At 37.4% G+C, this 15,934-nt stretch overlaps 1 protein-coding gene across 2 annotated transcripts in view; it reads right to left on the reverse strand.

The window, feature by feature from the left end:
• ebf1b (EBF transcription factor 1b) overlaps positions 1–15,934 on the reverse strand; it is a 100,729-nt gene that overhangs the window by 19,064 nt on the left and 65,731 nt on the right. For both annotated transcript variants that reach the window (XM_053478405.1, XM_053478403.1), the window contains exons 8-10: positions 15,652–15,793; positions 9,633–9,763; positions 6,932–7,058 (exon numbers count right to left, since the gene is read on the reverse strand). In XM_053478405.1, coding sequence (XP_053334380.1) covers positions 6,932–7,058; positions 9,633–9,763; positions 15,652–15,793 — 400 coding nt within the window. The remainder of the gene's footprint in view (positions 1–6,931; positions 7,059–9,632; positions 9,764–15,651; positions 15,794–15,934) is intronic.

Here is a 15,934-nt window from a genome sequence, read left to right on the forward strand (position 1 = left end):
ACAGAGAAAAGAGGAAGAGAAAGCCAAATCGTGGTTTGGAGCGAGTGTTAGGTCACAGAGAGAAAGTGGAGTTGGGTGCTTTCCTGTCAGTTGGAGCAGATGGTCACAGTTCAGTAAATTTTAACAAAGATAATGACATTACTATGGCATCCAATATGAGGGGAATCTTAAGAAATTTAAGTCGATGGTGTTCATGATTAGTATTTTTATTTGATATGTTTGCTATGTTAAGCTAACCTAATCAAACAAATCAGCTTTTGGTTGACTGTTTTCTGGAATCAGGAAATGGACAAACATATACTTAGTTTGTAAATTAATATGAAATATTATTATTATTATTATTATTATTATTATTATTATTATTATGTTGCTATACACAAACACTTACATACTAACTACACAAATTACATGTGAAAATCTGTTGAATAAGTATAAAAAAATAGCAGTTGTGAATGATATGTCGACATTTAATCCATGGTACAGAAATGATTCTCAATGCACGAGTGTGTAAAAGAATAATTAAAAGACAGTCAGCATCTTCACTTGTCTGTGTGAATTCCTTTTTGCAAGTGAAGGTTTTTACTCCACCTTTCTGTTGAGTGACTGGTCTAATGGGTCAGGGGCCGAGTGTACAGTAAAACAGTAAAACAGTCAGGAAAAAAATACTATACTGTATTGAGTCACCCCACATTCCTTCATATTTTGCTTCCAAAGAGCCAGACTTGCATGTCTCTTTTAATGAAGTCTAGAGTAATAATTTTCCAGGCTTCCTGAATAATTTTGTGGCTTTCAATTTTGGCCTTAGTTTTCAGTCCATTCCCCGTACCTGACCAGGGTCACAGGAATGTTCTGTTTCACAGTGACCTATGAATCATTCAAGCAAAAAACAACAACAAAAAAAAACCATCTAACATAAGGCATGAACCAGTGAGAAACAGGGGCAGATGATGACAGATGATCCGGCCGGTGATTAGTATACTGGTCATACTGAATGCTGAGTAGTTGGAACTGGAAATGAGAGGGGAAATGAGGATGCCGCTGGACCGCTGAGGCTGTTACGTAAACAACCAATTGTTAAATTGGATCTTTAGAACCTTTGCAGGCTGTTGCATTAAAACAGTTTATCCCATTCCTTTATTTTGATCTACACAATTTTATTTTAATTAATATATAGAAATGAGGAATGGTTTAAGACTTTTGCACAGTGCTGTAGATGAAACGTTTTGATGTTTGCTAACTTCCTTGCACACATAGTTAGTTGCTAAATGTCTCAGAGCTACTGCTGGAGTGGATAACTATTTACCAGAATAATCTATATACTGTATATAAAAATGATATGTTGTTGTTTGTCTTTTGGCTGCTCCCGTCAAGAGGTCACCACAGAGGACCATCCGATCTACACAACAGCTTGGCACAGGTTTTACGCCGGATGCCCTTCCTGATACAACCCTCCCATTTTATCCGGCCACCAACGTCCTGCCCATCCAACCTCATAATTATGTTTAATATATTAACATGAGCAGTGAACTGTGTTTTCTCGGAAAACCATGTTTTTTCATTATACACTGCAAAAACAGTGTACTCGCTGTTTTACTCACCATGCTGATTACGCACCACTCGTGATATAAGTTTATTGTATTTCAGTTCGTTCTAACTGAGTTGGGTAGATAAACACGAACATTTGAACATGAACATTTTATCAGTGTATTTCCACAGGGGTAGCTTTTATTCTGGTTGTCATTAAAATGGCAAATTCCTTATTAGTTCAAATAACTTAAAGCTCAAGTATTGGAATAACAACATCTCCAAAACAGAAAATAATACACCAAGTTTTACAGAATTCCCCAAGCCTTTCCAAGAAAAATAAAAAAAACTTTTACTCCCCTTTCTCTCTTTCTCTCTCTCTGTCTCACACACACACACACACACACACACACAAACACACACACACACACAGAGTGAGTCATAAATAAAACTGCTGATATGATTTTTGCATAATTTTTACACTAAGACATGTAGTTATCTGTTATACATTTTCTATATATATATATATATATACTGATAGGCAGGAATCAATAGCCTAAGATGAACTAAATCTGATCTCATGAAAATGGGGAAGTGGTACTGTTGTTGGCCTAAACTTTCACTATAGCCAGTAGAATATTTTATACATGTAAAATAAGTGCTAACCACACCGTGAGTATTTATAACTTGGCACAGCTCTTCCATTGCAAACTGTTTTATTGTTTTCTTCATACTCCCACATGGCTTCAGTTTGCTCGGGGATCTGGTTTATTGTTCTCCCTGGGCAATCATAGCAGTTAACTGCTCCAAAATAGCACTGGGGCCAAGCCGTAGATGTTATGCTACATGCTAACGTCTTAATGCTAAATGTGACATTATATGCACAAGCTGAGTAGGCATTGGTGCTCATGTAGTGTAGCTGCATCATAAGGGCACAAATATGTTTTAGTAGCTATCGTTCTGTTAGGTAAAAAGCAGACAGGTGGTCAATAGTGTAGCAACTTCAATACTTTTACTTATCTTGAATTCTTGGGGAAATAATAGTTATTTAGAATTCACACCTCAGATTCATTCAAAAGGTATTTCCAATAGGAAACTGAGCACAACATTTAAATGGAAATTTTATTTCCTAGCCGAAGTGGAATGCAGTAGAACATGGCTTGGCCGGCAACTGGATAATTATGAAGTGATGTGGACCTGGATCATTTTGAAAGAAAACTGACCATCAGAAGGAAATACAGCTTTAACACGACCAATCCATCTAACCAATCACAAGGTAACATTCACATATATCTAAACAGAATCTTTACACAGACAAAGACTGAGCTTCAAAATGGACCCGAGGCCCCTGAAGGTGTGATTTGGTGACGTTACCCGCAGCACCACCACACCACCCCTCGCTCTTACAGAAGGAACAATGGCCCCCACAACACATTATCTACATACTGTGGTTCAAAGTTAAACACCTTCAGGACAACTCAGGTCCTTAACTTCAGGGTACATGTTTGTTCCTAAACATGCTTGACTTTCTGGAGTTTGTGCTACAAGAAGAAAAAAGACAAAAAAAAGGTTCCCCGTTCACTTTAGAATTTCCTTTCACACAGTATATAAAAGCATATAGGATAATAATTTCTTCTTTTTTAAATGTACTGCATGATTAATTTAAACTTACTCTTTTATCACTTTTTATCATTGCTTGTCTTTTATATTGCTTTATGTGTGTAGGGGTTTTTAGCACTTTTACAAGCTGGAATTTAATGCCTGCTTTTAAATTAATGATTAGCAGTTTAGCTAAAACATGCATATTTAACTGTTGCGTAAGTTTCTCTGCATTGAAGCATCTGTTAAATGACAAAATGTAAAAACATGAATGCTTATTTCTTAAAAATTGTAATAGAAATCATAAGACATGTGTTAATTGAGGCTATTATAAGGCTAAATCTGCTGTGGTGATTATCAGGTTGTTAGGGTTTTCTGAAAACAAGTATGGCCTTAATAGACTGTTTTAATGGAATAAAATTGCAAAAATCACCAGTGCAAAAATATTAGCTGGTGTCAAGGAAAATGTCAAATTGATATGATAAGAATTACCTCAGCAGGGAATTAACGAGCAAATAGTCTCTCTTTCTCTCTCTCACTCTGTCTCTGACCACATTGTGAGCGATCTCTTGCAATCAGACAAATCAATGCTCATTGAAATTTCATGAGGACAGATGCATGGCTCATCATATTTCACAATAATGATCCAGAGAGGAGGATGGTCTGAGCTCCGGAGGGTGTGTGGAGGAATAAGGAGAACATAGGGATTAAAGAAGAAGACAAGGTTCATGATTGAGCGGAATAAAAAAAGGAGAATACGGGCCTACATTAACTAACACTACCGCCCATTATTGTACAGGAGTGTATCTTAGAGCACAGACGAATAATACAGTCCAGTAACCTAAAGAAAGAGACTTGAGAAAAATACTACCATACAGTATCTCATGACTAAAGCATCCTCAGTGGGGCACCTTTTGGACACCGATTTTAAAGACCATGTAAGAAATGTAGATCCTGCTGGTTTAATTGAAAGATCTTTTCAGCACGCCCAGAGGACTATTCCACATGGCATCATACAATATGAATAGAATGTTTTCTTCACCTCCTCTCCATCTCCATCTGGGTCCGCTTAGCCTTTCACAATGTTGCAGTAATAAACATGGAAGTGTATAGCAATCTCCTCGGCTACGTTTTCCCTCCTCCAGGTGTGATCTGAAAGTGAGGGCTCTGGAGGATCGATCCTCGCAGCATGGCAGCGTTCGATACCTCTGAATTATTGCTTCATTCTTCCTTCCTTATTATAGATGAGTTATTTTCCCCAAGCCACCCCAGTTTAAGATCAATAAAGAATCTTGTCTTATTCTCCAACTTATTCTTACCTCCTCTTCTCCCTTGCTCTCTGTTACCCTTAAGATGTACGGTTTGATGTTAGAGATTTGTGTTATAAAAGGTACAGTAATTAAACAAAAACTACATCCCTGCTAAACTTCTGTGGGTGCATGCCCCTTATCATTCATCATTTCTACTTATAACATGTACAATAAATCCAAAGAAGATGATGATGATACATATGACTGTGATGTAAATCTAAAGTCCTAGAAAGCAACATCTCTTCACACGTTGGTGCATTCCCTCCTTTAATAAACCACAACCAGCCTTTGAAGACATTGATGATTATCTGACAGATTGAGTCTGGACTATTACATAAAGTAGGAATTCTGGAGATTTAATGAAATGTAACAAAACAAATTATATAATGCAGTCTATGCTAAATGTCATGCCATGCAATATGTACAACTTTGCACCATAATTGCATCAATATATAATGTATAGAGCTAATTCCAAAGGATTCTAGCTAAAGATTTAGCAGGAACAGGGTTTGTCTTGCTAGCTATTGGTTTATTGATCTCTTCTTCACACTTCCTCTTTACAAACCCGCTAGCACTGACACATACTTTCACGAGTGACAGGGCACCTCCACTGTCAATTATAGAAGATTTATTAGGTACTGTGTGCCCTTTGCAACTAAATCAAGGCCAGGGACTGAAACAATGAAACAAACAAGAAAAGAAAGGCAAAGTGCAGCATTAGATGTACGGGTGATACTACATTATCGTGCCTGGTGTATTTGCAAAAAAAAAAATAATCCCATGTGCATAAAACCCTGCTCTTTTACTCATTTGGAAAATGGCTTGTTTCTTACAATCTTACAGTTTGACTCTCAGGGTTTATCTCGGTTGAGTGATTTTGGAGGTTACAAAACCTGACATACTACTAGCAGTTTCCAGGTAGCCTCAGATTAGCACCTAGCTGGAGCCTGGCAGGAGGCATCCATGGCTCTGCCTGTATTGATTTAATTAGACCTGCAGAGCTGCTAGCAAGCTACGCTAATAGCCACCGCTCACACAGTTTGGTAACAGGCTGATTAGTTTTGCCAGCTGTTCACTGAGTACTAGCCATGCCAAGGCCAGCTACCACTTTTGCTTTCCAGTCGCCTAATGCAGGATTTACAATAATAATAATATAAAAACATAACAATAATAATAATAATAATAATAATAATAATAATAATAATAATAATAATAATAATAATAAATGAGTATATGAAAGATTGTTTTTTTATTTGTATACAGTATATGGCTATTCTGGGTTCATAATTGAGTTATGCTGAGTATTACATGCTTATGCAGAAAACCCAAAAAACTCACACCTAAACACACTCTAGTAAAGAGTATAGTTATGATTTGCTTATAGGTTCTCAGGAGTTTTGACCTTTGATTTCAATATTTCTGCACATTATTGAGTGATTTTTGCACATCTTTTGTTGCTACCTCATGTTGAGATCCTACTCGCACTTTCTCTCACACACTCTTTTACATTGTGATTAATGTTTAAATAACTAGAATATATGGGTTTGGGGCAAAGATTGAGATAATTAATACAGATTTAGCCAGAGAGAATGAAAAGACCAAAGAAATATAAAATGGAAAGATGCAGTTCTACACGTTAGAGCAGTATTGAAATTGTTCTGGGACGAGATCCACTAATTTACTCTGTGTGTGTGTGTGTGTGTGTGTGTGTGTGTGTGTGTGTGTGTGTGTGTGTGTGTGTGTGTGTGTGTGTGTGTAAAATGACTGAGGCACTTGTTTTCTTTGTGTTTGTGCACCCATGTGTGTTTGTGTGCAATCCGGAAATCTACACAGATCGTTTCGGCTCTTTTTTCTGCAAATGATTTCAAGATGTAGGCCAATAAAGCGTCCACTGTTTGTCTAACTAAACTGTTACAGTGTTTACAAGCAAAGCTCGTTACTATCTCCTCATCTGGAGCAATTAAGAGGGGGGAAAATCCTCCTTTACTGTTGTTTTTGGTGTATAGGCTCTACATTTCACTTTTATAATGATATAAGCATAATGCAGATAAATGATTATGAATATATAGCTTACATGTAAAACCACAAAGAGTCCTAGTAGAGAACACATAAAGTCCCTATTTTTGGCCTAACGTGTAGCTGTTTAGAGATCTATAGGCTGCTTGGGGAGAGTGAATTAGGCTTATATATTAATAACCAGACAGTAATTACGTGTCTACATAATTATCCTTAAATGGATAGAGGACTGGAATCCACAACTATACTTGTGCTATACAAGTATACCATTTAAGCTCACACTCTGAAGCATACAGTGCCTCAGGAAAGGTCCTATGTAAAACCCTACAAAGTATTGTTTGACTATCACATAAGGTTTACAGCTGAACTAGTTTAAGAACCGAAATCCCTGAATTTTTCTATTAGTAACTTTTTTATAATGATAACTGGTTATATATTTGATGTGAATTGATGTAGCTTTGACATGAGATTGGACAGCTTACCTGTGTAAATGAATCTGCCTGGTGTCCCTTTGCAGAACTGTTTTGACTTGTAGGACAGCGTAACCTCCACAACACCAGGGATGTGCCGAGGAGGCGTCTGCACCCGGATGGCATGAGGCGTAATGAGCTGTTGAGAAAGAGAGAGATTTGTGTTTTACATTTTAGTGTTAGTCCTATTTGTAAGATGTTCCAGTTTGATCCCCTTTAAACCTCCACAAAGCGTATTTCTTTGCTTATATATAATATCGCCAGTACACCAATCAGCCATAACATTAAAACATTAAGCGCAATATTATGTAGATTTCCCTCGTGCCACAAAACAGCTCTGATTCGCTCTGGTGTCTGGCACCAGGCAGTTAGTAGGAGATTCTTTAAGAGCTAAGTGATGCCTTCATGGATTAGACTTGTTTGTCCAGCACATCCCATGGTAGCTCAGTCAGATAAATTTGGGTAATCAGGTGCCGGATCAACTGGAGGAAACTGCTAAGCCACCTAAACGGCAAGGATGTGTTGGTTGTTTTAATACTGTACTGTTCTGTCATAGTCAGCATTGACTTTCTTTAGCAATTTGTGCTACACTGGCTTTTCTGTGGGACTGGACATAATGGGCCAGCTTTTTTCTCCCCGCAGGCATAGATGAGCCGTGAGTGCCTGTGAGCCTGTCAGCAGTATATAATTGATAATCAATGTTAATGTTATGTGGTGTTAATGTTATGGCTAATCGGTGTATGTTTCCGTTTATTAACTGTTCAAGCAGCTGCAGTAGTCCTGTTTAAATGCATTATGACTTCACAAATGGTAAAATAAAGGAACAATGCACATGATGATGCCAAGAATGCTAAATATGCCTGAAACGCGTATGTATGTGTATTCTGAGCTTTTATGACACACTGATCATTAGCAAAGGTATGACAGGAGGTGTCTGGAATCCTTTATCTAGAGGCACCTCAATTACAAATCTGCTATAGAGTTGAAATGATCAACCTAATGGTACATGTGTTATATGGTACATGTCTCATTAATTTCATTTCAGCTTTCTTATTTTTCTTTTGTGTGTGTATATGTATATGTGTGTGTGTGTGTGTGTGTGTGTGTGTGTGTGTGTGTGTGTGTGTGTGTGCGTGTGTGTATATGTGTGTGTGTGTGTGTGCGTGCGTGTGTGTGTGTGTGTGTGTGTGTGTGCGTGTGTATGTGTGCGTGTGCGTGTGTGTGTTTGTCTGTGTCACTCCCTGAACTTGACCTTAAGCTGGGAGTTTCTGTAAGTGACCTTTAAAACAAACCCGAGTAAAAGACTTTGTAAACAGAGGCTAGTGTCCCGTTAAGCCATGCACACGTGTATTCCCCTTGGGCTAATCAGGACAATTTTTTTAACCCTCAACTACCAAATGTCTCTAACTCTCCCTGCAAAAATGTAATTCTGTCGACTGTTTAAGATACTAAGGTATAAATAGTCTAGTGTTTTCTTTTCTTACGTTTATGAACTAAGTATAATTTGAACTAACAAAGATGTAGGAAAAAAACATATTCGTGTCTATCTGTCTCTCTCATCGCACTAATCGGGGTAATCAAATCCATAGCTGAGGGGCATAGCTGAGAGGGCTTTGGGTGGCCCTTGTCATTTAGGGACTTGGGGGTTAGGGCAGAAAGGTCAAAAGATTATGAAGTCTACAGGAACAGCTAGGGGGGAGGAGCCAAAGGGCAGTAAATGTGTCCCAGATGTATACTGGCATTGCACTATACAGGCATCAAGTGCTGTTTGCGTGTGCTCACTTCTCTGAGATGTAATTCTAGATCATATCAAAGGCATTTTTATTGATATGCATTGTGAAAGGCTAGGAAGAGAGCATCACTGTATGAGTAATGCCTGAATTGAATCACAAAGCACTCGATCAGTCTACACATGGGAAGCCAATGACATGCTATGACCTAATACTTAAAGGTATAGACTGTCTCAAGACACTACTCATGTAAGCTTGAAGTGATGAAAGATTCCTTAAAACGCATAATAACCATGTTGCATTTTAAAGAAATGAAGTAATGAAGTGCTGCACATTTGACTGCATATTCAATAGTTTCTGACTTCAGTTTACAAATCATTAATATAATAACAATAATTTTAAAATGAAAACGAAGGCAGACAAACATAATTAGTATGCCGCATGTATAATATATAATTCATTCTCTTTTCTTAGTTCTTAACTGTTTAATTGAGTTAGATTGCTTGTAATTTGGTGACACGTGCATTCCTATTAATCTTTTATTGACTGTACCTGTTATACATGCTGTCTTGTTTTACGTGCACTTTTTCTGTCTAACCCGCTTAATGGTTGTTATTGTATGTGTTATTTTGTAATATTCTGCATTATTCTAGCACTTCGTGCAACCATATTTATGCTGTTCATCATTCCCTGACATATAAGATTAGTGACAAAGGAGTTGATTGCTCCATGCTTCAGTTGCTTCAGTTGTTTGGCAAATATAGGAGGCTGATACATTTCACAGTTTACAGTTTGTTTAGGACTCTATATTTTGTCTGGAATTTTTTAATTAAATAGTCAGACATATTCCTATACATCTCTATGAATGTATTAAATTTAAAGTAAACGTCCACAATTATTTATCATCCTAACCTAAAACTCTTCTATGACAATATCTACTGACTTATTCTCCTAATAATAAAGGTTAAAATGTTTTTTCCCACCTCACTCCAGACCAGCATTGTGCCGAAGATAACCTGCAATCCATCGAAGAAGTTGTCCCCAATGATTATGACTGTAGCGCCCCCCGTTGTCCATCCTTCACTAGGGCTAATGGCTTTGATGCAAGGTGCTGCTACTTTTCAGGAAGAGTACCAATAGAAATGGTGTAAGGAGAGAAAAACAAGATAGAAAACATGAATAATTAATCCATTTTAATCATTTCAACGTAGTATTCAATAAAGATACAGATGATTAAAGCAATTATCCTAGGGAAAAACATCCTATCATATTCTAACCATAGGCCTATCAGTAATACTACTACATGCTAATTGCATTTTTAACACTTTAAGTTAAGTTGTGAGTCCTAAGGGTTGAAATTTAGAAACTTCAACCCCGGGTTCCCAAGAGGCCTCAGGGTTGGAGGTGAGGTTCTTATGTGGTTTGTTTCACAAGGGGGGGAATTTGGGGTCGGTAGTATGACACCTCTACAGCTTTCATTTTGAAGCCAGAACAGGAACCAAAAACCCACAGACGTCACAGGGAAAACTCATACAGCTGGATTTAACTAGCATTCCCATATTACATGACCTAGAAAGATCAGCAGTGGTTTTCATGGCCCTTGCCGTGCCTCTCAGGCATAAAAACAAGGCCTCACTTACAGTAAGAATTCACACTAGTTGCTGTTTATGAGATTTCTTCCTGATGACAATGGAACACTGCAGTTTGATCCCAACAATAGGGAATTAATATCTTTCAATGAATTCCATACGTGGCATCAAAAGTAAACATATTAGTCATTAAAAGCAAACTTAGGTATAAAAAAATGGGTTAAGATTTGAATACTTCATTAGAATATGAACAGCTGAACCACAGTGGAAGATTTTCTCTGAGCATTCTACGGTCATGGTTGAACCTATTTGCAGTTATTGCATGCTACACATAAAATGAAATAAAACCAACTGGCTTGTTCTGTCATGTTTGATGTTTTCTACAGGTCATCATGATTTATCTAGTGAACAATGCCATATGCTTATGTTTTTGTTTTCTGTTTTAGACCTGTCTCCACCCATCTCATGTCATTGGTCTGTTCCTTCATTGTTCTCACTTGTTTCTAGTTTCCTTGTGGTCACTCTTTGTATTCATATTGTGTTGTTGTCGTTGATTGTTATTGTGCATTTATAATTCTTATTTCTTTCGTATGAGATTTGAAAGTTTATGTGTTCCAAGCTTCTTGTTCTGACCGTTGCTTACGATAATGTTTAAAAGTGGGGTTTGCCTAATGATTCTTACTTAGTAAAATGCCCTGTATTTATGTCCTGTCTCTACACTCTAAGGAAGAGTCCTTTGACCTTATACAGTATTCCGCACGAGTATTTTCGTCACAGTTCCCTGGTGTACATGTACAATGTTTAGCTGATTTCCTGTGTTGTGCTCTGTGGTGCATGTGACTCTGTGACAGCATGGTGAACAGGGAACAGCATGGAGAGAGGTCAGTTCACTTATCAGAGCTGTCCTCTCATTAGCACTGGCAGGGGGTAAGGAAAGTAATTTAGCTGCTTAGCCTGCCTGTATTCACCTCTGTTTAGTTTTAGAATGGCATCATTCACCATAATAAGACACAAAAGACAGTGAGAGTGAAGGAATCCAGTACGAGATGGATTATGTAAAAATATTGCAAGCTGGAGAATAAAGACCGGAAGGGTTTAAGGAGTTTTAGGGGACCATAAAGGCTAGTGGAAGGAAAATATGGCTCTGGCTCCATAATAAGGGACCTTTCTGGAATATGATTCTTTCACTCACAAAGTTTAAAATATCCAATATGTTAAGAAACTGTAAATTTGAGGCTGTTAGGCAAAAAAGAGAAATTCTAAACTTCTGACACAGTAAAAAATGCAAAGGTGGGCTATGTTTTTAATATGAATATTGCATTATATTTCACCACAGACTACAGTGATGGCTAAAAATATTGAAATGAAAGTGAAAATCATCGCTTTAATGATTTTTTTTTAATAATGATAATCAAGATAATACAATTAATTTGTAATTCAATGGAATAAAATTGCTATACAACAATATTAAGTATTAAGTTCGTATTCCTTATTTCCTTCTGTATCTGGCTGGGCATAGAGTCAAAAAAGACGTCTGCAGTACTCTGGTGTCACTCGCTTAATCCGTGCCTGCTTAATTATTTGATGTAGATGACCCAGGCAATGGGTCCAGAAGCTGAATACCATTGTCACATGGCCAGTTTTTTATTAGATTTTCAGTTAATTATCATACCTCTTCTGCCAGATAGGCTGGAACTAATTAGTGAAATCACCTGTTTTGGGCACAGGCAGAGCTATAACACATGGCATATGTTGTCTTAATACTTTTGGCCACCACTGTAAATAGCAACATACTATTTTATTAAAGATTTATTTAAATACAAATACATCATTCTAAAGCTGAATCTCCTAGTGGGTCCCAGTGTTGAAGATTATGCTACTAACATAATATGGTTATTTATATTTTAGAAAAGAAATCCAACTAATTACTTACAGTATAAGATACTAAAGGCAGGTAGAAACAAAAACAATAACTGAACAATAAATTATTCCACACCATTAGAGTTTTGTTGCATAAAAAGTCAAGACTTATATAATGTCTGCACTGTTAAGACAATCTAAGACACTACAGTACATAACCTCTATGGGTCATGTGATCTAACAATGATTTAAGACAAAGAATTAAAACAACAGAGTGAAACATCACATATTTCTTAAACAGGCCCACATTTTAGATATCTGCCCATACTAACACTGCTGTGGTGGCATCTGTTTAATGCCAAGCATTAGAAAAAGGCCAAGTCTACTTGTAGTGTACTGTGTTACACATGGCTGATCAGCAAGCAAATGGTTAATGTCACTGGCATGAACCAGTAAACATAAAGACATTAATGGTTCTTGCATTCTTTTTTATTTTTTATAATTAATCTCTCTCTCTCTTTTCTTTTCCTTTTTTAATGGTCTTTATTTATTGCTGGGATTTAGGTGAGGATAGAAATATGCCAGCCACACACAGATTATGATTCATATTGTTAAAATAGTTTCTTTCGTTTGTCTATTTGTTTCTTTGTTTGTTTGTTTGTTTGTTTGTTTTAATCTGGTGGGCCTTTAGATTTTTTTTTCTCATTTATAATCTTACGACCAGTGACCAGCTGCTGAGCCTGAATTGATTTAAAACACTATAAGAAGCGACTTCTCATTCTATAAGCACATGGTGATCTGCTTTATTTACATTTTAGACACAGGGACACACAAACATGCAGATGCACAAATGCGCATATAAAATAAGAGCAGATTTTCTGTAGCCTAATGTAATTTGGGGAGGTGTGGAAGCAAAAGTGCAGTTGTGGTGGTAATGTTGGCCTAAGTGGACTGTTTGGCAGAAGCTGAGCTTTTTGCTGGATTAAGCAGATGGAGAAGCATGAATCCATCTGATAGGATTAAACTTTCTGTGGCTTTCCCTGCACCATCTGCTCACCATGCTGCTCCCAGTGACAGACACACACAAACACAAACCAACCACACATATACACACACACATACACACACACACACACACGCACACACACACACACATTTATAGTGAGGAGTTTGGTATTCATACATCAGATGTAACTATGGATACACTCCTAGGACAGTTGCACGAGGGTCTGGCCAGAGTGTGCTGAAGGCGTGTCTCAGTTATGCATAATTGCAACCTTAAATTTAAGTCTATTTTATTGTTTGATATCGGTTTTAGTAAAATGATGTATTGTACACTGTTTGAGAGGGTGTTGTTATGAGGAATATCACATTCAAATGTATATTTTTGCAGCACCCTTAATTAATTCAAAGCCTATAATAAATACATAAAATTTGCTGTTAGTTGTTTTGATTGAATACCTTCTCTCATTAGTGAATCATAACTTCTCTCTATTTCCTCAGTTCATTATCAGACATTATCACTTAAGCAAATACATCACGAGGACTGATCTGGGGTCAGCTCCTGCTCAATCATATCCATTCTCTATCATAAAGAACATGCTACAGAACTGATCTCTGATCTGCTTTCTGAACCATGCTCTTAAAGCAACCAATCAAGAGACTTACGTAACATAAAATTGCTGTTAGTTACTTGAGCTTCTTACAGTCTTTGACTCCAGCAACACAATACTGCTGCATTTTGCACTATTTTTATCAATGGCTGCAAATCAGTGCTGTATCACATGGTTCTACCGTACATCCTATCATCAGGGCATATAAATTTTCAATTCGTGGCCAAATCCTTGTCAAGCCAAAGGATTTGTGTAACAGTGGAAATGAAACATGCCAAATGTCTGTAAAGCCGGTTTATAAACCCTGTTAGTCTGAGCTTGAGCATGAGTGAGTGGCTTTGCAGTTTTGAGTTGAGTTTCGTCCTATTCCTGGGGGAACTTTTTTCCTGCCCTTCCAAAGAATACAAAGCAATCAAAGGCAAACAGGGAAATGATTGCTTCCATTTTTCTGCCATTTTTGCCTGGAGTGTCAAAAAAAGAAACCTTTTTTTGCAACTTAATGAGGCAGAAATAGCATATTGAGAAGATTTTCACCAACAGTTACTGAAGTGTGGCATCAATTGTTGGTAATCTAACATGATGGAGGTGGCAGTAAGAGGCAGAATACCTGACACATTCCATCAGCGGGTTTCCAAGATAAATGTATATATACCGTACAATGCAGTGAACAAATAGTGGGTTGGTGATTTAAGTTAAAAAAGTTTAATAGATACATAGAGACGAGCAGTATTCAACTGTAACTTGTGTCACATAAGTGCCAAGCTTGGGCCTCTAAACAGCCAGTCCAAAAACGAGAAATTACATTTAATTCAAGGTGTTTTACAGTACAACCGTGTCTAAAACAAGTACTTTACATTAAGCAAACACCCCCATGCCATTCAATCAATAAATAAATTAATTAAATCATTTAATCAATTAATCAATAGCTGGGTTATAAAAATGTAGGCTGATACATATGCTGCCCGCATTACAGCACCAATGTTGAAAATCTACAAACCTGCCTCCTATGTAACTATTTGAGCAGCACATACGTCCATAGTTTTGAGGTCTATACTGTATACCAATATGTGCAATTTCTATGCCAGTCTAAATTAGCTCTGAACATGTAAATAATAAGTTAACAGAACGAACCGAGAGGACAAAAGAGCTAGAAGGAAAATGGATGAAGTCTAAGAATTGGGGGAGGACGCAGGGTTGTGTTTTAATTAATTGTGGTTCATCCTTACTTTCTTTGCTCCATTGAATACATGACTTAGGAGGTCAAAGCTCAAGGAAGTGTGTGGGGTGGGTGTGAAACTACCCATTTCAAATCTCTTCCAGCTAACACACACACACATACACATACACACACCCATAATGTGCTTAAAATTAACAGTAAGTCATAATCCTGAGTGTGTGCAGGTTTGGGAGGATCATTTGGAGATGTGTGTCTTGTCGGTGGCAGAAGCTCACTGCATATTTGATAATGAGATAATAGTGTGTCTGCACTTGGCGACAAGCCACGGATGGAAGTACGCTTTCCCTCCACTGTGTCTTTCTCTGACTTTATTTTAAGTCTCACACAGTCTCTTTCTATGGTATTTCATCCCCTCTTTCTCTCCGTCTCACTCTCTGTATATCACCCTACTCCTCCTCCTCCTTCTCCCTCCCACACACAGCCTGATGGACTCTTGATATCTTGATATGCTTTTGCCTTCTCTGTGTTTAACTGGAACATCTGATAGGTCTCACAGCTTGACTAAAGTATAAAATAAAAGATTATATTTTCCTCTCATCATTCGAAAGCTAGAGGTCCATGTGGCCAAAAGCTAAAGACTGTAAAAAACTGGCAAAATATAAGTAATCAATGTGTAATGATCAAATAATCTAAGATTACTTCAGTTATGGTAAATCGGTGGTAAAGATCATGCAATGAAGCACTTTAACAGAAGGCAGCTCACCGTGTTCTAGATATGATGGCGTTCCTTCTGTAGGGTCCAGTCTCCGTGCTCTTCGTCCGTGTTTGGAGTTGTTGTGCACAAACATGTTGTCTGATACCGCTAGAACATGCCCTTCGACACTCACTGTGGTCGACACTACCACCTGAAAAAGAATGGCAATGATTAAAAGATAAATATCAGGGAAAAAAATATCTAAATCTGTCTAAATTCTTTTTCTGAAGCAGAGAAAAAATTGAGGCCTTATACAGAATTTAGACTGAATTTGTGAGTTCTTTTTAACTAT

Source organism: Clarias gariepinus, chromosome 19 (assembly GCF_024256425.1).
Source record: "Clarias gariepinus isolate MV-2021 ecotype Netherlands chromosome 19, CGAR_prim_01v2, whole genome shotgun sequence".
NCBI lineage: Eukaryota > Metazoa > Chordata > Actinopteri > Siluriformes > Clariidae > Clarias > Clarias gariepinus.